At 37.5% G+C, this 22,918-nt stretch overlaps 2 protein-coding genes across 2 annotated transcripts; one reads left to right on the top strand and one right to left on the bottom strand.

Annotated features, from left to right (window-relative positions):
• The first annotated feature begins 1,348 nt into the window (after nucleotides 1-1,348).
• Nucleotides 1,349-20,161, top strand: LOC103928445 (cytokinin dehydrogenase 5). The gene is given in 6 exon segments (XM_009337490.3): nucleotides 1,349-2,595; nucleotides 3,408-3,535; nucleotides 4,008-4,283; nucleotides 5,438-5,700; nucleotides 19,215-19,254; nucleotides 19,256-20,161. Coding segments are annotated over 6 exon segments (1,617 nt in total). The 5' UTR covers nucleotides 1,349-2,003; the 3' UTR covers nucleotides 19,574-20,161.
• Nucleotides 20,121-22,840, bottom strand: LOC103928454 (ribosomal RNA small subunit methyltransferase I). The gene is made up of 9 exons (XM_048577736.1): nucleotides 22,574-22,840; nucleotides 22,391-22,458; nucleotides 22,199-22,295; nucleotides 21,981-22,109; nucleotides 21,660-21,768; nucleotides 21,414-21,558; nucleotides 21,180-21,222; nucleotides 20,635-20,808; nucleotides 20,121-20,426 (listed from the first exon to the last, which is right to left on the bottom strand). Exons 1-9 carry the CDS (start codon nucleotides 22,790-22,792, stop codon nucleotides 20,295-20,297), a joined length of 1,116 nt encoding a protein of 371 aa, XP_048433693.1. The 5' UTR covers nucleotides 22,793-22,840; the 3' UTR covers nucleotides 20,121-20,294.
• Between the last annotated feature and the right edge of the window lie 78 nt (nucleotides 22,841-22,918).

Below are 22,918 nucleotides of genomic sequence, written 5' to 3' on the forward strand. Positions count from 1 at the left end.
ATTTGAAGAGAGCCCTCCTAAATAATGACTTCTTTAACCAAAAACTGTTTTACAACGTAACCATTACCTTTCTTAATTTGTTTGTTTTTTTTACTCACTCACATAAACAATAGAATTTTTAGGCCTTTTAATGTATTCTCCATGGAGGTTTTTAGGTTGTTATTGGTGTAACTTGAACCTATATATCTTAATTTTAGTATATTTGGGATTCGTCAAATTGACTAGAATAGTATGCTCCTCTGCTCTATATTCAAGTTTGAAACTCTCTTCACATAATTAACATTTGGATTAGTATTAGATTAGAGAGAGAGAGAGGGATACTATGAATTGATCTTGGCCATGTTTTCAAGTTGATGACTTATAAATCTGCAATGGTGAGCTTTTTGCAGATATCATGTTTTCAACTTAAGTTTGAGTCTCCCTTCACATAAGCTACTTTTTAGTATAGAATATTGCTAGTATAAAATATAAAAACAATGATAAAAACCTATAAAATCTTGGTACGAGACATTGATCAGAATCCTCTTTTTATCAACAAGCTGGGTGACTTGACTAAACTATGGCCACGTCAATTGAAATTGTTAAGTTTATAACCAACTAAGTCTGATTCGTAGCAAAACTTGACCAATCCAAGGAAAATCCAAAAGTGGGTGCCAAAAATACCAATTGAGAAATTGACATCGATCTATCATCACTTAAAAAGACTGACTAATTTCCAAACGCCCACTTGATGTTTTATGAATGTTTTTAGTTTGGAAAGCACCATAATTAAGTTCATAAATAGTCGTTTGTAACCTAACCTTAGATTCTGCGATTTTCTTTAGGGCTTAAAAGTTAATATTGATTAATTTAATTAATTAATCATCTGGTTGTGTTGTGTTGTGTAGTGTTGGTTTGATGAGGATTGAGAGGGAGTGAGGGAGGGAGGCTTTCGTAAAAGACTAAAGAAACCCAGCAGCTAAAAAGAAAGAAAGGGAAGGGAGAGAGAATCTTCAAATCTTTATTGGTTGCTGCATTAAGCTGAATGAACATCGTCGCAGTGGTGCTGCACCCACGTGAATGTTCCCTCGCTCGTGTCCCCACAAAGATCCTCCGTATCCACGTGTGGGCCCCATTATCCCCTCATCCCCTCATCCCTTCCCTTCCCTTCTTCCTCCTCAAAGCAGGGTCTCTGGGCAGTGCAGTGGGTAATGCATCGTAATATGGTAATGGGTCATAAGAGGGAAAAAATAGAGCTCTTCCGTGCACGTGTCCCTCAACCCTTCCACGTGAACAGCCACATGTCCTCGACCCCACACCGGGCCCATTCTCTCAAAGAGTCCCTTGTCCTTGAAATTGAGGACCTGCATGTTATATCCTAAGACACAAAAGAGAGAGGGGCACACAGTCAGAATCTCAGAATCTCTGTACGATTTGTTGTTTGTTGCCTCGGAAAATTGTACAGTGAGAGAGAAAATATTTACATATATACATATATACCTCGTTACCTTATCTGCTAAAATATTATATAGTATATCTAGATAGATATTATTCACACAGTATATATATATGTATGTGAGTGTACTTGCAGTCTTGTAACGTGAAGAAATCTTGTTATGGAAAAGAAAGGAAGAAAGAGGAGCTGAGCGAATCTGTGCATGTTGCGTACAAAATCTTTAAAGCGAAATCAGCCTTACGTTATCTCCGCGACCACACATCCCTCCCTCCCTCCCTCTGCCACAAAGATTTTGTTCCTTCTCATGTTTCTCTTATTTATTTCGTTAATTTCTTCCTCTCACGGTCTCACTCACTATACTCTATATATAGCTAGAGTATAACTGGATACCACCACCGCCACCTACTTCTCTCCGCCGTTGTCCACAGTTCTCTAATCCTTCATCCTTCTAGCCGCCGCCTCCTCCTCCTCCTCCAGTATGTAATCCTATACCTAATTCATCATTTTATACCAAACAAAGAAAATCAAGATCAAGAACAAGAACAAGAATAGTAACTTACTTAAACACATGGCAACTACCAAGCTTGTTTTAATTACATTCGCAATCTGTCGACTTATTCTCACGGTTGGTTTAACCGTGGATCCAACGGAGCTTCTTCGCCTCGTCGTCGACGGACAGCTCAGTGTAGACCCATCTGACGTGGATACCGCTTCGAAAGATTTCGGCCTGATGAGCAGAGCGGCGCCCTTGGCCGTTTTACACCCGGCCTCCGCCCAAGACGTGGCGGGACTGTTGCGGGCAGCCTACTCTTCGCCGCACGGGTTCACGGTCTCGGCCAGAGGCCACGGGCACTCCATCAACGGGCAGGCGCAGACCAACAACGGTATCGTGATTCAGATGAGCGGGGGATCGTTGAGATCGGGGAGGCCGGGTCAGGCGGCTCGAGTGTCGGAGAAGGGGATGTATGTTGATACGTGGGGTGGGGAGTTGTGGATAGATGTGCTCAGGAGCACGCTGGAGTATGGACTCGCACCGAAGTCGTGGACTGATTATTTGTACTTAACAGTCGGAGGAACCCTTTCCAACGCCGGAATCAGCGGCCAAGCTTTCAATTATGGACCTCAGATTAGTAATGTTCATGAGCTCGACGTTGTTACAGGTTCGGGTTACATATTTCATTCATTTCTGTTATTTTATTTATTTTCATGGTGTGTTTAATTTCCCATCTTATTACCAATATTCACTATTAAGGTTTATTAGTAGAATAATGTTATTTCTACCACATTTATTGATTCTAAAGTAGGTTGATCTATCTATATATATGAAACTCGACTGCCTCGTATTAGAAAAATTGTTAACAATAAATGTGGTTAAAATATCATTGCTGGTTCGTCTTAGTATAATTTGTTTATATGAACAGTTGAGCAGAACATTGTTTTAGTAATAATATAGGTATGCTCAATATTTAGTAATAATTTTTATTCATTTTCCTAATTGGTGTTTGCAGATTTTATTGGATTCTAAGATTTGCCCATTTTATACTTTTAGTCACCTTCTTATGTCATGAAGGATGTTTTCAGTTGCAGTTTAAACTGTACACATGACCACATGAATATCTCTTTAACATGGTTGTTTTTATATTGTTTCATCAGCGTCACGTAGAAATTGTAGTATTTTAATTTATTCATTAATTATTTTCATCAAAGAGATTATATCACTATTTCATCAAATCTTTGTTTTACTAATTATTTAAGGCTCGAAATAGCTACAATGGTAGTTTAATTAGTTATAAGTTAATATCCTTGTCTAGCATATTAATTAATTATATTATCTAATTATAGGTTGTTGTCGTTGCTGCCAATTAAACTGATTGCCTTATATGATCTCATCATGCATAATCAACATATGGTAAATCTTCGAGTACATATACAATTGATGTATTGAAGTGACCTAATTCTTGTTTAACAACAGGCAAAGGCCAGCTATTGACATGTTCAGAAGAGCAAAACTCAGAGCTGTTCCACGCTGTTCTTGGTGGGCTAGGCCAGTTTGGAATCATCACTAGGGCTAGGATTGCGCTCGAACCATCCCCCCAAAGGGTATATCTCTCTCTTTCATATCAAGTCGGTGATATTTAGACACCATGTATTAAAGAGTTTTATGTGTCTGAATAGCATTAGTTGTTTCCAGTTATAGATTCGAAAGTTTTGATCAATTCTACCTTACAAAATGAGAGTGAAGGAAGGACTTGCATTAATAATTGTCATTAAATATATTAGTTTTGAGCGTCTAAATAACGTTACTCCGAAGGTTTTGGTTGGTTACATCTTCCAAAGTGGTAGTGGGGCACACCGTACTTTTGCAAAACTTTCCTAATATATGTTAATTAGTGACAAAAACCTAAAAAGCTAGCAAGGTATCATGCGTGACCTACTTAAGGGTGATAAGGGGATGGATGATGGGTCCATTAGCTGGCAATGTTGTTGACGTGTAACGTGGTCTCTTTTCTAAATCTTTTTGTTGCAGCTTTATTAAAAAAAAATTTGTTTTTATTGTCTTTGTTGTCAATAGGTGAGGTGGATCCGAGTACTGTATTCCAATTTTTCGGCTTTTACCAAAGACCAGGAATTCCTCATCTCTCTGCATGGGCAACCTTCCAGCCAGAAATTCGACTATGTCGAGGGTTTCGTTATTGTCGATGAAGGCCTCATCAACAATTGGAGGTCATCCTTCTTCTCCCCTAGCAACCCTGTCAAAATCACCTCCATTGATTCTGAAGGTGGTGTTTTATATTGCTTGGAGATTACGAAAAATTACGACGAATCGACTGCCGATACAATTGACAAGGTATGATTATACTCGCATTTACACTCTAATATAGTTTTATTAGGCGGTTGGTGATGTATTAGACTTGGGTATTAAAAATTTGTAAGTCTACTGCAAGCTACCGGTAACAGTTGAAATAGAGAGAGAAAGAAAAAAAAAATACTATAGAATACGTAACTTAAGAGTGTCGTAGAATATAACAAATATGAAATATTTAAAAAGTAATGAGCGAGGACTTGGTGTCATGCATGGAGTGTGTAATGCTAGAGAGATTTTTATTGTGTGGGAATACGGCTTAGTACGCTAAATGTTATAATACAAATGGTTTAATACTTAAAAAAATAAAATTTTAAACAATTTGTATTACGACATATAGATATAGTATATCAGACCGTGTTTCTGACATACTGAAATTTTTTTTAGTAATACTAAAGCAACACCAACGTCTAGAAAGTATACATTAGAATAAACAGTAAGATCGCTAATTGGTTGGCACTCTCAGGCTTTTGAGACTAATTTAAAATCGTTTCAGTGATTGTTTAAAGTGCTTTCTTAGAGCAGCTTCCAACCCTATCATATGTATTAAAATTTAAAACCAATTAGAGCTATGCTTTGCTAGATTCATTAATTTAGAAGGATGTCCCACTAAACCCTAGATTATCTGATTGAGATGATTAAAGTCTTAGAGTATGTAATAATTAAAGGTACTATGTATACAAGACATTAGCAATAAAACATGGAAGATCTGTGATCTATTATCCTATTCGAACCTAAGATCGAATAAACATTTTTTTTTCTAATTGTTACTATATACATTTACTAAATCTAAGCCGCCCACCCACCAAATTATTCCTCTTAATTTGAAATTTAAACAGAATAATGAAACTTATCCTGACAAAAGTGGCTTTCTTTTAAACATACTGTGATTGTAATTGTTTTAAATAAGGGTAATGCTAGAGAAATCAAATTTTTTTAAACCAAATGATGTGGTTGTAGATAATTGGATTATTAATTAAGTGTCGATTAATGTGTTTGTTTCTTATTGATGACACATCATTTAGTTTGTAATTTATTTTAAAAAATTTGATATTCCTAGCATTATCCTTTAAATAATACGTGCATTTAAAACAACAAACAATTAAAAACTGTGCTTTGGGAATTTGTTTTTCTCGCAGGAAATAGAGGATTTGTTGGAAAAACTGGATTTTGTACCGACGTCAGTCTTCACAACTGATCTTCCATACGTGGATTTTCTGGACCGCGTTCACAAGGCCGAGTTGAAGCTCCGATCCAAGGGTTTGTGGGACGTCCCCCATCCATGGCTTAACCTTTTTGTCCCCAAATCAAGGATTTCTGACTTCAACGAAGGAGTGTTCAAGGGCATTTTGGGAAATAAGACAAGCGGACCCATTCTGATTTACCCCATGAACAAAGACAAGTGAGTTCCACAGCCTCATGCGCATATATATATATATATATATATATATGTTCTTTTCACTGCATGCATGCATATGCCTGCAAATATAACAACATAGCTGTTGCATGCAGCCTGTGCACTATAGTTAATAGAAAAATACATGATTTTAATCATCTTCATTAACAAAAATAAAGTGTGAATCTAGGTTATTGCATTTGTTGAGCCTAGCTCTAAACACTCTGGTAATTATACTATTAACCATATAGGCAAATAGAATCTCTTGTGACAGAAGCTGCGTACATCCTCAATAATTGAGAAAGAATGACTGGAGATTAAGTAGATGATCCCATAATCTTGAGGATAAAATCCTCAATATTATAAAGGCTATTAGGGTTGGTGCTTAGGGAGGTTGGTAGAGATGCCATTGTTCATGTGGAGTGTTAGGGTAAAATTGGCAATCCCTGACATAATGACTGAGTCTGTAATAGTTTAGACTTGTTATACATTTTCAATTGTAATAGTTTAAGTCTAGGAAGGGTTCTCACACTTTCGATGCAAAGATGTTACCTGCACGCGATAAATATTCAGGTACGTTTGCATGCATACATCCAACTACATTCATCTATATCTCATGTTATTGTTTTTGATATAGGACTCTTAACCATTGTGTGGTTTATCTCTTTAAAATATTTTATTCCTTTATATTTGAGATTTTAAAGCATGCAAAATAGTCTAATTGGATGAGGACTAATCTGATGGTATTGAGACTTATCAAACCGTGTTATCAAAAGGTGTATGGGTGTTGGTAGAGTTATTGTTCAATATGGATTGCATGGTTGTCAACTGATTTAAAAAGAAAAGTTGATGCCGCATAGAAGTATGGCTTTTCTTGAAAAGATACAGGCAGCAACTTTGTGATTTTAAAAGGATATAACATTATTTGTCAGTGGCTGCCACAGTGTGGTTTTTGATGAGCATGTGTTTTCAAAGGGAATCATTTTATGCATAGAAACTGATTTTATTGAAAAGGATTTTTTTGAAGAAGCATCAGCTTGGTTTTTGTGTACGCAGAAAAACATTTTGAATACTGCTGTTAGCTTACGGTTCCAACAGCATGGGTTTTTAAAATAAGATATTATTTTTCATGCTGTTTTCTTTGAGGTTTTAAATTGAATATCAATTATGGAAATGAGCCTTGTGATTTTCGTAATTGATTGTTTTCCAAACAAACACTTCATCATATAAACATTCTGCATGATCGAGTTAGCATCGTGCAAAGTTCGAGGGAAAGGTGATTGACGGTTGCGTTAGTACCGTGCCACTTCAACTCGAGGACTGAAGAAAGATCGAGTAGCAAAGTGCGAAGACAAAGCTGCCAACTGGTATGTATGTCTAGTTGATGAGTTTTGTAAGTCTTTATGTATTCTTTCTTTCTTAGTGCTTCCTGGCTTGGTAGCCCGAGGATTTTCCCAGTGGTGGGTTTTGCCTCGTTAAATCCTACATCATGTGTGTGCTTTTTATATTCATGTTGAATATTTGTGTAGGATTAATTTTGCATAACTGATTAATTGAACCATAATTTGCTTTAGCGTTAAGTTGTCATTTATAGATTAAGTTAGTACCCATCCTAGGACTTTCAATTGGCACCAGAGCAGGTCACTAAAAATATCTAGTGAGATCCGTGGGTAGTCTAGGATGAATCGGTCTATGGGTTCAGTTTCTCATCCGCCACATTTTGATGGCGACAACTACGCTGCATGGAAGGCAAAGATGAAATCATTTCTCTGGGCGCTTGACGATAGAGTGTGGCTTGCGGTTGAAGAAGGCTGGGAACCTCCAACAGTTGAAGAAACCAAAGGCGAAGGACAGTCTTCTGTCACTATTTCTATGCTTAAGCCTAGAAAGGTATGGAGTGAAGATGAACGCAACTCTAGCACATTCAATCAAAGAGCATTGAATGCGTTGTTCACTGCCGTTTCGCCTGAGCAATTTAACTACATCAGTAAATGCTCAACGGCGAAAGAAGCTTGGGATATTCTTGAAGTTACTCATGAAGGTAACTCCACTGTCAAAGAATCCAAGCTTCAAAATCTCATCACACAATTTGAAAATATCAAAATGCTAGATGATGAGAGTTTTTCTGACTTTTATGCTAAACTTAGTGTAATTGTCAATGGTTGTCACAATCTTGGTGACAGCATCCCAGAACATAGAGTTGTTAAGAAAATTCTAAGGTCTCTTCCTTCTAGGTTTCATGCGAAAAGGACAGCTATAGAAGAATCGAAAGATTTAAACACCTACAAGTTGGAACAATTGATTGGGTCATTACAAACATATGAGTCTGACTTTACTGAAGTCAAGAAAGGAAAAAATGTAGCCTTCAAAGTCAATAATGAAAAAGTGAATGAGGATTCATTTGAAAACCTGACTCAAGATGAATTTGCTCTTCTCACCAAACAAGCTAGAAAATTTTTGAAACTTAGAAGTTCCAGAGGACGTGAAAATCGAAATAATTTTGATTCAAAAGTTCCTCGTTCTCGAGATTTGTCTCATGGAAATTCTTCTAAGTTTGTCAAACTTGGTGAAAAGAAAAGTTCAAATGACAGAGACAAGTGTTTTGAATGTCAAGGGTATGGACATCATGCTCATGAATGTGCCAATACTCTTAAAAAGCTGAAGGATGAAAAGAACAAGGCGTTAACTTCCACGTGGAGTGACAGTGATTCAGAGAAAGACACGGCATCTGAAGATGATGAGGAAGTGGTTGCATTTTTTGGAACTTTTGATGGATATGAGACGGATGATTCGGAAGTTGAAGAGCCTGATTCCGTAGAAGTCTTACAAAAGTACACTGCACTGTATGATATCACCATGAAAGTGAAGAAGGAAAATGAAGAACTGAAAAATAAACTCGTGCAGCTTGAAAGTGAGAAGAATGAAGCAGAAATCGAGCATCAATCTCAAATGGAACATGCAGAAAAGCTACGAGAGTCAATGTTGGAAAAGTTACATATGCTAGCATCAGACAACAAAGGTCTTGAAAATGAATTAAGTAACATAAAGAAGAAAGTTGAAGAGTTTAGCATTGGCTCAAGCAAAATTGACAAAATGTTGAGCTATGGAAAGATTTCAGGTGATAAAAGCGGTCTAGGTTTTGATATAACTGGAAGTTCGTCCACTTCTGTTACCAAGTTTGTTAAAGCGTTACAAGAACCTAGCATGAAAGTAAGTAGTGATGAACCTTTTGGAAATTCGTGTATCACTACAAAAGAGTCAAATTTCGTAAGAAATTTTGTTGGACCAAAGAAGTTCATTAGGTCAAAAACTTTTATTCCTATTTGTCACTTCTGTGAAAAAATAGGACATATCAGACCTAGGTGTTACAAGCTTCAAAAGGAAAATAAGACTAAAACTTCTTGGATTTCTGAAAAATCAAATCTCAAAGGGAGATTTGTGGCTCACCCAAAGGGAATGAATAGAATTTCAAAAATAATGCCAAACTTCCTTACTCCAAACTTAAAGCAAGTATGGAGAAGAAAAGAGACTCAAATTTGTCTATTGGATAAGGTGTCACCTTCATCTGAGGAAGACAATCTTACATGCTTGGTGGCATTCACTGCTCTCTCATCTTGTCAGTCTGATACTTGGTATCTAGACAGTGGTTGCTCAAGGCACATGACTGGAGACAAAAGATGGTTCACATCTTTCACTGAGGATTGTAAAAATGGAGCAGTCACTTTCGGAGATGGAAAAAGAGCAAGGATTGTTGGAAAAGGAGAAATCAAAACTCTAGGAATTCCATGCTTAAAAGATGTCATGTTAGTTGATGGACTTAAAGCTAACCTAATTAGCATCAGTCAAATTTGTGATGATGATGATGCTGAAGTATTGTTCAATAAATTGAAATGTTGTGTGAAAGTTGCTAGCGGGATAGACATTTTTGAAGGAAAAAGGTCTAAAGACAATTGTTATTGTGTGAATGCAAATGAATCACATGTGCCAAATATATGCAACAAAGCAACTGATGATGTTCTGGATTTATGGCACAAAAGATTAGGCCATATGAATTGTAAGGATATGATCAAGCTTTCCAAGAAGGAATATGTGAGAGGTTTACCAATGTTGGCTGGAGAACTTGGAATTTGTGGAGAATGTCAAGTGGGAAAGCAAACAAAGAGTTCACACAAGTCAACAAACTACATCTCAACCTCACGACCTTTGGAGCTGATGCACATGGACTTAGTTGGACCGGTACAGACCGAAAGTATTGGGGGAAAGAAATATATTCTTGTCTTGGTGGATGATTTCTCACGTTTTACTTGGGTTGCATTCTTGCGTGAGAAATCTGATGCGTTCAAAGCATTTTGTGGCTTGTTGAATAGAATTCAAAATGATAGAGTTGCTTCAAATGATCGTGTGATAAAACTCAGAACCGATCACGGAACTGAATTTGAAAACACATCATTTTCTGAGTTTTGTGATGAAAAAGGAATTGCTCATAATTTTTCTGCTCCAATCACTCCTCAACAAAACGGAGTTGTTGAACGGAAAAATCGTGTGTTGCTTGACATGAGTCGTGTCATGCTGACTAGCGCTCGTTTGACAAGTCATTTTTGGGCTGAAGCAGTCAGCACCGCTTGCTATACTGCAAATAGAGTCTATCTTCGACCTGGTACAAAGTGCACACCATATGAGATTTGGAAAGGAAAGAAACCAAACGTGAAGCATTTGAGAGTGTTTGGAAGTATATGCTACATTTATAGAGATAGAGAAATGTTAGCAAAATTCGATTCACGAAGTGATATTGGAATTTTTCTAGGATACTCTCTCACTAGTAGAGCATATAGAGTGTTCAACAAAAGAACTAAAAATGTCATGGAGTCCATTAATGTTGTTGTGAATGACTCCTCCTTAAGTATTGAACAACCTGCTTCAGATGAAGAATTTCTTCAAAGTAAATTAATCGATGAGCCATCCACTTCTCAGGTTGAAGTGCACCAAAATGTTGACTCAACAAAATCGTTGAGAAAAGGACATAAGCAAGTGCAAAAAGATCACTCCAAGTCCGACATTATTGGCAACGTGGAAGATACCATACTAACAAGAAGCAAAACTACTGCTGTAGTAAACTTCACGTGCTACATATCAAAGATTGAGCCAAAAAATGCCAAGGAAGCTTTTTTAGATGATGACTGGATTATGGCCATGCAAGAGGAACTCAATCAATTTGTTCGCAATGATGTATGGTATCTTGTTCCCCGACCCCAAGAAACAAATGTTATAGGAACAAAGTGGGTGTTTCGAAACAAAACTGATGAACATGGCATCATCACGAGAAATAAAGCTCGTCTCGTGGCTCAAGGATACACTCAGGTAGAAGGTTTGGATTTTGATGAGACGTTTGCACCCGTTGCGAGATTGGAGTCCATTCGGTTGTTATTGGCTTTTGCATGTCATCTGCGTTTTAAATTATATCAAATGGATGTCAAGAGTGCCTTTTTAAACGGAGTACTTCAAGAAGAAGTATACGTGGAACAACCAAAGGGGTTTGTTGATCCAAAACATCCTGATCATGTGTATCGATTGAAGAAAGCTTTGTACGGTTTAAAACAAGCTCCAAGAGCATGGTACGACAAACTCTCATCGTACTTGTTAAGAAAAGGTTATACACGTGGAGCTGTTGACAAGACTTTGTTTGTCAAAAGAATCAAGAAGGACGTGGTGATAGCACAAGTATATGTGGATGATATAGTATTTGGGTCCACATCTGCCACACTTGTAAAAGAATTTACTGAGGTCATGCAGAGTGAATTCGAAATGAGCATGTGTGGAGAACTAAATTTTTTCTTGGGATTACAAGTCAAACAAAGTGAAGATGGTATTTTTGTCTTTCAGACAAAATATGCTAGTGAACTAGTTAAAAAATTTGGCTTGCATTCAGCAAAACCCGTCTCAAATCCCATGGCAACAACCACAAAACTTCACAAGGATCCAAATGGAAAAAGTGTTGATCAAACACTTTACAGGAGCATGATTGGAAGCTTGTTGTATCTTACTGCTAGTAGGCCTGATATCTCTTTCAGTGTTGGTGCTTGTGCACGTTATCAAGCTGATCCAAAAGAATCGCATCTGGAAACTGTCAAAAGAATCATCAGGTATGTGAGTGGTACAATTGATTATGGTCTTCATTATTCCTTTGAAACCAATTCTGAGATTGCTGGATTTTCCGATGCCGATTGGGCAGGAAATGTTGATGACCGAAAAAGTACTTCTGGAGGTTGTTTCTATGTTGGAAATAATCTCGTTGCTTGGCATAGTAAGAAACAAAACTGTGTTTCTTTATCCACTGCCGAAGCGGAATATATTGCTGCTGGTAGTTGTTGTACGCAATTGCTTTGGATGAAGCAAATGCTTCGTGATTATGGCATTCATCAAAGTTCCTTTTCTGTTTTCTGTGACAACACTAGTGCCATAAACATTTCCAAAAATCCTGTTCAACATTCTCGTACCAAACATATTGACATTCGTCATCACTTTATTCGTGTTTTGGTTGAAGAGAAGGTTTTAGTGCTGGAATACATTGCCACTGAACATCAACTTGCAGACTTGTTTACTAAGCCTTTAGACACTCATCGTTTTGAAACCCTTCGCAAGGCTTTAGGAATATGTCGTGTGTCTTAACTTCTGTTTGTTTTCATTTTTTTTACTCCTTGTTTCTCTCTTTTCATTTTTCTAGCTTCATAAAAAAAAAAAATAAATAAATAAAAAAAAAAAAAAAAAAAAAAAAAAAAAAGGGGATTTTCCATATCTTTTTATGCACAACTTTTGTCCACAAAATTCTTTGCTTTGTGCTCAACATGATATATTTTGCCTTGGTGGTTGATACTATACGTATGTTTTCTGATTAAACATGACTACTTGCCAGAAACTCTGCACCCTGTGAGCTTTTGAGCCTCCATTAGTGTATGCTATTTTCATACACTCTTAATTGTTTCTGTGTGCTATATCTTATGTGATTTGACTTTCTAGAACTTGCTTTGAGATCTCTCAAGGCTTTGTATCACTTCTTACTCTCCTTTTGAGATGAAATTAGGACTTACGTTCTACATCATTATCCAATAAAGCCAGTGCCTTATCATTTTTCCTATCTGCATTATTGAGCCTCTCCGTAAGTGTATCTTACCCTCTTCCATTTTTATACACTGATTCTCACCTCCGTTGCAACATCAAAGACAGTTGCATCAAATATTTTTTTTAGAAAGGTCCACGGTTGGTTCACTACTGAAGACCACAATATTGTGATGATAGCACCCTCCCCAGTTAAGAAAAGATTCGAAAGAAAGAAAGAAGAAAACAAAAAAAAAAAAAAAAAAAAAAAAAAAAAAAAAAAAAAAAACGAAAAAGGGAATAAAAACGAAAAAGGTGTTGTTTCTTGCTGTTTTTAGGTGTTTTTAGGCTGTTTTAGAGTGTTTTAGTATTTATTGATCTAAAAATCCGAAAAAATAAAAATTGAAAAAAATTGTTTTGAAAACCCAAAAAGAGTTGTTTTTAAGTTGTTTTTGTGTGTCTTAGGGTACCTTCCAACACAATGATGAGGATTCGGTTTGTAATTGCATGACTGTTAAAGAGAATGATTAACATGGATGGAAGTTTGATTTACTCTTTGTTTATGCTTGTTTGTGGTTATAACTTATGACTTCACATGTAATCAAAAAGAAAAAAAATTAGTTTTTGTAACATGCTTGAAGGAAGGAACTCAAACAAATGCTACAACCTTGTGAGACTTGAGCCTAAACGTTTATTTGGAGAGGTCAAATCTGTGCATTCTTGTTTTCTAAAGTCGTTGCATGATCTCATTATTCGTTGCTTGGTTACTACTTAGAAGGCGTTTCATCACTATAGTTCCAAATACTAGAACTCATACCCATTTTATTCAAAGCATGAAATTGATTAGCATAACAAATAACAAGATGAAGTTGTGTAGTAGTCACCACCATAGCCAAATAGCCGAATCCACCCTTGTCATTTGTATTGTAGGTTTAAACCCCTTTGAGCCTTATTTAGCCTATTTTCATTGTTAGCCACATTATCCTCACCTAGCCTAGATTAGGACTTTCCATACCTTTGTTCTTAAAAGATAGTAAAGCACGACGTAGGGTGAACTCCTTTGGTCAATATATGGCAGGAAATGAGTGTGGGGGAAGATGATAGGGCACGAAAAAAGAAAAGAAAAAAAAAAGAAGAAAAGAAGAGAAATTCGTAGAAAAATCAAAAGAAAATAGAAAAGTGTGAAAAAGAAAGAAAAAGAGTTGAAAAATAAGTGAGAATGAACTCACAAGTGTTGGTTGTTGAAGGAAGGGTCCAAAAGAGTGAATTTGACCCTAAATGTTGCATGAATCTTCCCTTGTGTGTACTAATTGATTTCGGCCATTTGAAGAGAGTTTAAGTGTCAAATTCATTACTTTGCTTACTATTGCTTTAAAGAACGTTTGTTTTATCCTTTACCTTTCTTTGTTAGCCAATACCCCTAGCCCCGTTACAACCCTTGACTTTAATCTTGAGTGTTATGTGTTTCAATTTGTGGAGTTTAAAATTGGTACGAGCATATGGTGTCACTGGTTCTCGCATCTAAGTAGTAGCATTCCATTCATGAGATCATATTGATAAACATGCTATTTAATGCCGAAAAGTGCTTTCTTTGTCATACATATATGTGAGCATTCGTTTTCATATTTACATCTATCTTCTCACATATAACTAGTATAGGGTGTGTAGTCAGAAAATCTGTGTGAAAATAGAGAGCATATCGAGTAAGGAATTGAGGAAATTCTCTAAGGCATGTTACTACATTCAAAATCATGTTTTAATTGGTTATTTGTGAACTAATGAGTAGTGACTATGATTAAGTAAATGCTTAAGTGTAAAGATGGCTAAAATCTGTGGGAATGATGATTTTTAACATGTCATGTGCATTGGAAATCCCTGAGGCGATTGTTGGAAGGTGTAGGTTGTGTTTTACTCGTTTTACTTCGTTTACTTACTTTGTTTCATTTTGTTTTGCTCGAGGACTAGCAAAAGCTAAGTGTGGGGGAATTTGATAGGAGCATATTTATGCACCTTAGTTTAGCTTGTTCTTGTGCATTTGAAGTGTTTTTCCTTAGTAAAGTAGTCTTTTAAGCTAGTTTTATGTATTTTCAGGTTTTAAGGGCAAAGTATGCAAAAGGATGCATTTTGGAGCCTTTTGGAGCAAATTAGAGCTTGGAATGGACATCATATGCTTGGAGCCAAGAGGATGGGCGAAATTGAAGACTTGAAGATGATGATTCCTACTTGAGCAAGGTTTCCTAGTTGAAGTAGGAAAGCCCCTAATGGAAATGGGTTCCCTAGTTGAATTAGGATTCCTAGAAGAATGAAGATTCCTACTCAAACAAGGTTTCCTACTTGAAGTAGGAAAGTCAAAATCCAAATGGTTTCAAGAGAAGCAACAAAGAAGTTTTCCAAGTCCAAGAAGGAAAAGGAGTCCAAGATGAAGAAGGAATGATGAAGACAAGGTTTCCTAATCCTAATAGGCAAAGTTTCCAAGTACAATGAGGAGTCTTTATCCATTTAGGGCACCTTATCCATTTAGGACACCCTATCCTATCCTTGCCACGTTTTATCCAATTCCCCTTAGTTTTAGGGCTTTCTAGAAGCCCTAAACATTATCCCTAAGCTTTGCCGCACCCTTATCCCTTTTTCCCTACAAAATTGGCACTTAAAGCATGATTTTAGGAACCTTATCTTATCTCCTACAAAGGTGGCGCCCAAACCCTTCTAGAAATCTGATTTCCCTTGCCTTGCAAGGCATTCTAGAAACCTTATCACCTTATCCCATACCTGCCACACCTAGGAAGCATTATCCCTCTCTATTTCTGATTTCTAAGCCTATTTCCTAGTTGATTTGGGTTATTCAAGTCCATATCTGATTACCCTAGGGTTTTAAGTGCCTATATATACTCATATTAACCCCTAGATCAGAGGACCACCTCTCATACACATTCATCCATTCCATAAATTCGTCCAAACCTCTCCACACACTTGCCGCAGCCACCAAACACCCCTTTCCTTAGTTTTAGACCTTTGCCGCACCATCCCCTTCCCCTAAACACTACTACATCCCTCCATAACCATACATCCAGACACCTAAGGCCCTAAAACCGTCCCTAGACCCTTGCCGCACCAAGGAGGAGGAGAAGGAAGCTCGGAAGTTCATGCAATTCAAGTTCGCGTCGCTGGAATTTCTAGGTGTTTCTTTTCCTTTGATTTCAATGTTTAATTTCAATTCTCTTTGTTTTGTGCGTATGAGGAACTAAACCCCCCTTGGCTAGGGGGGGATTCGAAACACATGTTTATGCTTGCAATATGATTTGATTACTTCTAATTGCGTTTCATAAGTTGTGAATTCAATTTACTTATCTATGTGAATTACATTGATTTGTGTGTGTTGGTTGAGAGTGCACGCTTAATTTTCATGCATAAATTGGATGCTAGGATATAACGAAATTTCACCTAATCGTTATGGAATTATATTCACAAGTAGTAAAGGTTGATGATCTCAATCGCGTTAAGTAAATTCTTGGCATAAGTTTCATGCAATCATAGTAACAAGTGCTTCGTCAATGCTTATGGTTTTCATAGAACTTAATGATTCTTGCTTGTATCTCTATTATGCAATCATGTAGGGGACTTGTGGGGAATGTTTTGGGTTGTCGTATGCAATCATCCAATTCAATAACGTTAGGAAAATCTGAGGGTTAATTAGTGCAATTCACGGTTAATCTGGGGCGTTGAGAATTCATGGTTTATTGAAAAGCAATTAGAAATCGTTTTGTGTGCAAGTATAACATGTGTGGAGATGAACCCCTTAGCTAGCTTCCCATCCATTCATTAAATCCAAATTCGTTTAAAATCTGTTCGTTTTACAAAGTTTTAAGTTTTGTTTTCAAATTCGTCAAAATCAAAATCCCCCTTTACTTAGAGTGTCAGATTAGATAGAAATCAATTTAGTTTGTGTTTTTAAGTGTCTTAGGTCAAGTTAAAACCAATTTTCGTCCAAAGTTGTGTCTAGTGCTCAAAACTGCCCAGATTGTGTTTTTAAGGCAGTTTTGAGTGTTTTGGGGCTGTTTTGAGTCTTTTGGTTTGTTTTGGTGTTTTAAAGTTTAGTTTTGCATTCTTTGAGTCTAGTAAAGTGTTTTATATTGTGTTTCTACGTTTTTTGAGTCAATTCCAAGTGATTAACAATCCCTCCTAATCCCCGGTCCAGAACGATCCCTACTTACATTCTTCACTACAATTGATAAAAAGAGGGTTTAATTTGTGTGCGTATAATTCTCACATCAAATTTTGAAGTTTTTTTAATTGCTGCACGATGAAAGATGTTGATATGCTTGAATCATCTTTAAGTCTTAAGTTTCTTGCAACATCTATTTTTTGTACGTCACGGGTGTTTTGTTTAATGTGTGCAGATTACAGACTTCAGTACATTAGTTTAAGGTTTCTACAATGTTGTTAATTGAGGGTTTTGTCAAGGAAATGCCAAAGGGGGAGATTGTTAGGGTAAAATTGGCAATCCCTGACATAATGACTGAGTCTGTAATAGTTTAGACTTGTTATACATTTTCAATTGTAATAGTTTAAGTCTAGGAAGGGTTCTCACACTTTCGATGCAAAGATGTTACCTGCACGCGATAAATATTCAGGTACGTTTGCATGCATACATCCAACTACATTCATCTATATCTCATGTTATTGTTTTTGATATAGGACTCTTAACCATTGTGTGGTTTATCTCTTTAAAATATTTCATTCCTTTATATTCGAGATTTTAAAGCATGCAAAATAGTCTAATTGGATGAGGACTAATCTGATGGTATTGAGACTTATCAAACCGTGTTATCAAAAGGTGTATGGGTGTTGGTAGAGTTATTGTTCAATATGGATTGCATGGTTGTCAACTGATTTAAAAAGAAAAGTTGATGCCGCATAGAAGTATGGCTTTTCTTGAAAAGATACAGGCAGCAACTTTGTGATTTTAAAAGGATATAACATTATTTGTCAGTGGCTGCCACAGTGTGGTTTTTGATGAGCATGTGTTTTCAAAGGGAATCATTTTATGCATAGAAACTGATTTTATTGAAAAGGATTTTTTTGAAGAAGCATCAGCTTGGTTTTTGTGTACGCAGAAAAACATTTTGAATACTGCTGTTAGCTTACGGTTCCAACAGCATGGGTTTTTAAAATAAGATATTATTTTTCATGCTGTTTTCTTTGAGGTTTTAAATTGAATATCAATTATGGAAATGAGCCTTGTGATTTTCGTAATTGATTGTTTTCCAAACAAACACTTCATCATATAAACATTCTGCATGATCGAGTTAGCATCGTGCAAAGTTCGAGGGAAAGGTGATTGACGGTTGCGTTAGTACCGTGCCACTTCAACTCGAGGACTGAAGAAAGATCGAGTAGCAAAGTGCGAAGACAAAGCTGCCAACTGGTATGTATGTCTAGTTGATGAGTTTTGTAAGTCTTTATGTATTCTTTCTTTCTTAGTGCTTCCTGGCTTGGTAGCCCGAGGATTTTCCCAGTGGTGGGTTTTGCCTCGTTAAATCCTACATCATGTGTGTGCTTTTTATATTCATGTTGAATATTTGTGTAGGATTAATTTTGCATAACTGATTAATTGAACCATAATTTGCTTTAGCGTTAAGTTGTCATTTATAGATTAAGTTAGTACCCATCCTAGGACTTTCATGGAGAAACTTTTAGGTAGGACAATTTGGCTGGGTCGTCGTGTACTTCTCAAAAGGAACATGTCTCGTTGTATTTGGATAATATTTGCCTTACGTAAGTGCTACTACCAATGCATACCGTCAGACTATTGTGAGAGTAACGTGACAAAGTAGTTCATCGCGGGTTGCTCTACTGACTCTTTTCTCGTACAAGATTTGAATAGTATAGCACTTGACGGGAAAAGATCGTCGTCGGATCCTTTTCTATGGGATTCTAGGGATCCCGTGACCGTTTATCATATATTGTGATATTAGAAATCATTTTAAAATTTAAATTTTAAAATTAAATATAAATAACACCTAATGAAAATTGATCGTACGATGTACGATGAATGGTCACGATCCGACGAGGATCCTTTTCCACACTTAACATCCATGGCTTTTCTCTTGAGTTGAGTGTAATTTGGACATGACAGCGTATATATAATTACCTATAGTTGGACTTGGTCCAGGATCCACACGAACAAACACAGTGCTGGGTTTTTTGGCTTCGGGTAGAAACAGCCAATGAAGTCGACGGGATCGTCCAAACGTAAGGATTCTCATGTCAGTAGATCCACTGGTGGGATGTCACTCATGTCGTTTCGCGAGCTTAGTTCCAGAAACATTGCCGTTAGCTATCACAGTACAATATTATTATTAACACAGCCTTTAATTCCAAAAACATGTTTTGCTCATTGTCGTTTGTTTTGTTTTGATTCTGTGTAGGTGGGACCAGAGTAACTCTGTGGTGACGCCCGACGAGGACAGTATTTTACCTTGTGGCGCTGCTAAGAACTGCCTTGGATACCGGGGACGAGACCCACACCCTGGAGCACCTGACCAATCAGAACCGTCGGATCCTCAGATTCTGCGGTGATGCAGGGATCGAGGTGAAACAGTACCTCCCGCACTATACTACGCAGGAGGAGTGGATGGACCACTTTGGAGATAAGTGGGCCCGGTTTTACAAGAGGAAGATGGAGTTCGACCCTCGGCGCATTTTAGCCACCGGCCAACGTATTTTCAGCCCTTCATCGGTTTCTTCTAGTCTTGGTGTTGGTGGTGATAAATTGTCGGTTTCTTAGATGACCAAAACATACAGTTTTTAGGGTTAGTCTTGTACATATACTGTTAGATGAAATCTTTTTTATTACCAAATGGGTGCTGGTTATGAGGAAGAGGAGGCCTTTTTTTTAAGAGTTTTTCGGTCTGAATGCTCATATCACGTGACTGTCCAGCCGAGGCCGGAGACTCATTGTGCGGAACTAGGATAGTGTCGATGGGGCCGGAAAATAGTAGTGGAATGAGATACAATGTTTTTGTGCCCTTGGTTGTAGAGGTGAGGTGGCATGACCACCCGTACTCAAGAATTTCTCGTTTCTTAGGGTTTGTTAGGTGAGAGTGAGAAGCGATGGACCCGAATGGGGCCCACGATCACAATCCAGCGCCCGTGATCCGGACAGCCCAGTCTGGTTTTGTTCTGGGACTCGACGTCTTTATCCGCAACCTCATCCAACACAAGCTGGACTCTGATCATCACTCCATCATCCTTCATGGTTTGTCAATTACTGTTATACCCTTCTTAGATTGGTCACCGGGTAGAAGTAGAACGCATGAACTACAGCTTTGTAATTAGACAAAATCAAACTTAATATAAATTAAATTTTAGTCTACCCTGAGCTCTTTGTTCTCTAAAATTTAGCCCCTGACAGACATACAAATTGGAGTAGATAATGTGATTGCAGTACAAAAATATCAAAGTTCGCGTAATATCCGGTCCTGCGGTCTGCCAATAACATCTAAGGTTTACTCATCTAGCTGTGGCTTGCATGGATGTGCATCACTCTGTGAACCGAGTTGCTTCCCGAATTTTTTCAATGCGATTGAATATATCGTTTTCCTTCGCACTGATGTCCCGTCAGCCACTAATTTGACAGCCTATATGAACATAAAGAGTTGTCAAACCACTCAACGGTTCATAATAACAGAAGAAAAGATCATTCCTAATGATTTTGTTAAACCTGGCAAATGCATTTCGGTCACTAGTAAGTGAGGCGCCGAGTAAAATGAATATGCAACAAGTCATTAGAAATACAAACATATGTCAGAAAAAGTGGCGTTCAATATGATAAACAGAAGTCATTACCGTGGAAAGACTATGCCCACTGGAGATCAAATCTCTTAACTCATCCTCAAGCTGAGACTCTGAAGGAGCTACAACCGGAGAATCTTCCTTTCCTTCAATTAATACTGTAATTTCACCTTTTGGCTGGTGAGTAGAGTACGCTTCTTCAGCTTCCCCCAATGTACCCCGCCAAAACTGATAAGACGTTAAATTTAGGGGCATGCCACTTATTAAGTCTGAGATCACAACATAATAGCAATTCTATTTGTGGAAGAACATGCTAGCATTTGAAAAATTCAAAAAATATCAACAGAATAAGCAATTTTATCAGTTTTTTTTTTTTTTTTTTTTCTTTTGAGAAAGAAACGACAATGTTATCACATCATATTAATTACATTCATACAATGTGCGCAGCTGATCTATTCAGTTATTCCCCAATGGGATCTGGGTTCTAAGAAGTTTGAATCACATCGCGAAGCACTAGCTAAGTTCCTAGATCGTGCGAAATAAGAGTGTTACCAGAGATAAATAAGAGACAACAAGAGACATCGCCACAAACCACCTACCTCTTCATGAATTTTTGTAATTTCACGAGCTATGACACATTTTCTGCAACACAATTATACAAAAAAGGTCATCATTTTGTACAACCACTCAACCAGTAATAGCGCATAGATCCAACCATGGAATTTCAATTGGTGACTCATACAACAACAACAACAACAACAACAAGCCTTTTCCCACTAAGTGGGGACTTATCATAACAAAAAACTAATAAAACAATTAGATCAAGTATTTACCTTGAAAAACCAAAAAGTGAAGAAGTCTCTTCAAGAAACTGATGAAGCTTATGGGGAGGTACATAAAATATTTGAGTCGCTGCCTCATTTGCTGAAACCATCAGCCTCTCTCTTCTAGATCCAGCATGCTTAGAGAGAAATCCAACTGCAGAAGTACAATCAGTATACAAAACTATGTATCTTGATCCATCCAAGCCACATCCACCAAGAAGAATATCAGCAACATCAATTCCTTGAAAAACTTACCAAATGTAAACTCATCTGTGGACAGGCCAGAGGCAGAGAGAGCAGCCACAAATGCGGACGGCCCAGGTATAGGAATGACAGGGATGTTTTCATCCACGCATAGCTTTGCCTGCACCAAAACCTTGATATCAATTGCACTGCTACGTGATACATCTATAAGACTATATATAAATACCATATCTGCAATAATACACACTACATTACTCCGAAGTCATGTTGTCACGAATGACTAAACAATTTACAAAATCAATTCAAGCTGATACATGATGAATTACTTGCTGTAAAAGCAAAGGAAACTAGAGAAAAGGGGTAGACCCTCACCAAGTCCGTACCAGGATCACTGATGCCCGGCATCCCAGCATCGCTTATGAGCGCCACAATTTCACCTTCCTTCAACCGCTTCAACACTGTTTGCCCCCTTTGAGCTTCATTGAATTTGTGATAGCTCAGCTGTAATCTAAAAGCATAAATCAAAATGACTAAAACTAAAAACTAACCAACTCAGAATCCTAAAAATATAATAACCCCTATTCACTTACAAGGGGAGTTTTGATGCTATAATGGTGGAGCAACTTCCCCGAATGCCGAGTGTCTTCGGAAAGTATTACATGAGCTGCTTTTAACACCCGGAGAGCCCTGCATTGGCAAAATTCGGTCCGATATCATATTAAAAAATGAAAAGAAAACAAATACATGGTTTGCAACTTTGTATGTAGAGATTGAGAAAGCACCGTAGAGTGATATCTTCGAGGTTTCCGATCGGAGTTCCGACCAGATACAGTCCGGGTTCAATAGGACCCTGCAACCGAAACAAACATTCAAAATACAATCTTCTGTTGAAAAAACGATAAATTTGGTTTGATTATGCAAAAACAACGAGATTGAAAATAAAATTAGAGGGAAATTAGGGTTACTTGTTTCGACGGCGGTTGGGGGATTGAGTCGCTGAGTTCGGCGGAGATTTGAGGACTGGAAGAACAGAAGGGGATTATGCTAGCTTTATTAGGGCAAACGGAGAGTGAGTGACGAGACGGCTGCGCCGTCTGAATCGTCTGGGAGGGGAGCAAGTTCGATAGGCCGGACCGCCCCCGTGAGAAAGAAACCGCCGCGAAAGGAAGCCGTCGCGATAGCATTTGTTCCGCTAACTAAACCTCTCGCACTTGCTTCTTGGCCGAGGGAAACACAGCTGAAGTTAACCGTTTTGGATATTTTATGACGGTTAAGGCTAGAGATGCTAAATTTTGTAAATTAAATGATAT

This window comes from the organism of the source record quoted next, unplaced genomic scaffold, assembly GCF_019419815.1.
Source record: "Pyrus x bretschneideri cultivar Hongxiangsu unplaced genomic scaffold, Pyrus_bretschneideri_v1 Contig1, whole genome shotgun sequence".
NCBI classification, from domain to species: domain Eukaryota; kingdom Viridiplantae; phylum Streptophyta; class Magnoliopsida; order Rosales; family Rosaceae; genus Pyrus; species Pyrus x bretschneideri.